The sequence below is a fragment of the Charadrius vociferus genome, unplaced genomic scaffold (assembly GCF_000708025.1).
Source record: "Charadrius vociferus isolate BGI_N301 unplaced genomic scaffold, ASM70802v2 scaffold2018, whole genome shotgun sequence".
NCBI lineage: Eukaryota > Metazoa > Chordata > Aves > Charadriiformes > Charadriidae > Charadrius > Charadrius vociferus.
The window spans coordinates 8359-10554 of NW_009649494.1; the positions used below are offsets into that span (position 1 = coordinate 8359).

General features: G+C 61.3%; 1 protein-coding gene across 1 annotated transcript in view; it reads left to right on the forward strand.

Annotated features, from left to right (window-relative positions):
- Positions 1-346: 346 nt before the first annotated feature.
- Positions 347-2196, forward strand: part of HNRNPL (heterogeneous nuclear ribonucleoprotein L) — a gene marked incomplete at its 3' end in the record, with an annotated part of 5484 nt that continues 3634 nt past the window's right edge. The window contains exons 1-5 of the mRNA XM_009890005.1: positions 347-456; positions 543-780; positions 932-1017; positions 1290-1386; positions 1471-1545. Of these exons, the coding sequence (XP_009888307.1) occupies positions 556-780; positions 932-1017; positions 1290-1386; positions 1471-1545 (483 nt within the window). The remainder of the gene's footprint in view (positions 457-542; positions 781-931; positions 1018-1289; positions 1387-1470; positions 1546-2196) is intronic.

Consider the following 2196-nt stretch of genomic DNA (forward strand, 5'->3'; position numbering starts at 1 on the left):
CCTGAGGGGCTGCAGAGCCTCTGGCAGGAGGTTTGGGGGCGGCGGGGCCCTGCGGGGGGTTGGCCCTGTGCGGGAGCTCTTTGGTCACATCCAGTTCAAAACCGTTCTCAACCGCTGAGATGGGACCCCCGAGGGTGGGCTGAGATTCCCCAGGGGGGGTTGGGTTTGTTTTTTTTTCTGTATAGCCCCAGATGTGTATAATTTGGGGGGGGGGGCGGGGAATAGGCACCGTACTGAGCCGACCGCCTTCTCTCCCGTTAGGAGAATTACGATGCCCCCCACAAGACGCCCGCCTCCCCGGTGGTCCACATCCGCGGGCTGATCGATGGCGTCGTGGAGGAATTACGATGACCCCCACAAGACGCCCGCCTCCCCGGTGGTCCACATCCGCGGGCTGATCGATGGCGTCGTGGAGGCCGACCTCGTGGAGGCCCTGCAGGAGTTTGGCCCCATCAGGTGAGGGGATGCGTTGTGGGGGGAACACGCGCGGTGGCAGTGGCTTCATCACGGCGTCAGTCTGACCGCGGCCTTCGCTGTCCTAGCTACGTGGTGGTGATGCCCAAGAAGAGACAAGCCTTGGTGGAGTTTGAGGACATCCTCGGCGCCTGTAACGCTGTTAATTACGCAGCGGACAACCAGATCTACATCGCTGGTCACCCCGCCTTCGTTAACTACTCCACCAGCCAGAAGATATCTCGCCCTGGGGACACGGATGATTCTAGGGGTGTCAACAACGTCCTGCTCTTCACTATTCTCAACCCCATCTACTCTATCACGACGGTGGGTGACGCGCCGGGGGAAAGCCTGAGGGTTTTGGGAACGTGGAACCGGGCGTGCGGATCTCTCCCAGCCCTGGCACCTGCTGCTTTGGGGAGGTTCCGGCGGGCCTCAGCCGGGTCCCTCACTGCTTCTCGCCTCTCCTGTCCCGCAGGACGTGCTCTACACCATCTGCAACCCCTGCGGCCCGGTGCAGAGGATCGTTATCTTCAGGAAAAACGGTGTCCAGGCCATGGTGGAATATCCTTGTGCCCTGAGAGTCCGGGGCTGCTTCTCTCGTGCTTTTTTTTCTTTGTGCTGTGGGTTGGTTTGGTTCTGTCTCAGACCGGTTGCCTTGGCCGTGCTCTGGCGTGCCCTGGCCAGCTACGGGGAGGGCGCTGAGGGTTCCCCAAATCACCTGCGTGCTCGGGGAGCGACGCCCGACACACGGCGCGGTGGGATCCCTCCTCCCGGACAGCAAAACCCAGCCTAAAAACGCTTCCGTTTCCGTAAACGTCCTTAACGCCGCCAACGTTTGACTCGGTGCAGAGCGCCCAGCGAGCCAAGGCGTCCCTCAACGGGGCCGACATTTACTCGGGGTGCTGCACGCTGAAGATCGAATACGCCAAGGTAAGCCTCCCCGCCGGCAGCACGCACATCCCTCGGTGGGGTGACGCCGCTGAAGCCTGACGCTTCTCCCGCTGTTCCTCGCAGCCCACGCGCCTGAACGTCTTCAAGAACGACCAGGATACCTGGGACTACACCAACCCCAACCTCAGCGGACAAGGTAATCTCCGATGAAGCCCTTTGTACCTACGCACACGGTCGGGCACAGCACTCTCATACCGACCCACAATATGTAATGCCATTCGCCTGTCCGTACCTTCAGCCGGGGCTGGCGTGGGCTCGGGGGTGGGATGGGGGGAGCGAATTGAGTCGAAAAAGCGAGCGGCGACGGCCGGGGGTGTCTCTCGGCGGTGTGTTCTGCGCAGTGCTTGTCGGGGCGCATCGGTGTCAGGCGCGGGAAGCGAGGGAGAGTCTCGGCACCAGCGATACGCGGTTGTTTTTTGTTTTGGTTTGTTGTTTTGTTTTGGTTTTTTTTTTTAATATACATTTAATGAGTTTCTGGTGGTTGGGGGTGGGAGGAGGGGGGAAGTGCCATTGCTTTCTTGTGTCTGCCCCGCTGCCAGCTCTTTGCGTGCCTCATCTTCCCAACCGGATTTACCAAAACGGGGCTGCGTCGCCCTCCCGGGGCCGAGGGGCGAGTTGGAAACACCCCTGGCCCGGCAGGAGGGAAGGGGGGCACCCGTCCCGTCTCTAAAACCGGAGGGGAGACGCCAGCTCCTTTGAGCTTGAGGGAGGGGAGTGTCCGAAAAAGAGAGACACGTATACCCCTCAAACCCTGTGGACGTCTCCCGCTCCCAGCCGGACGCCGGGGCG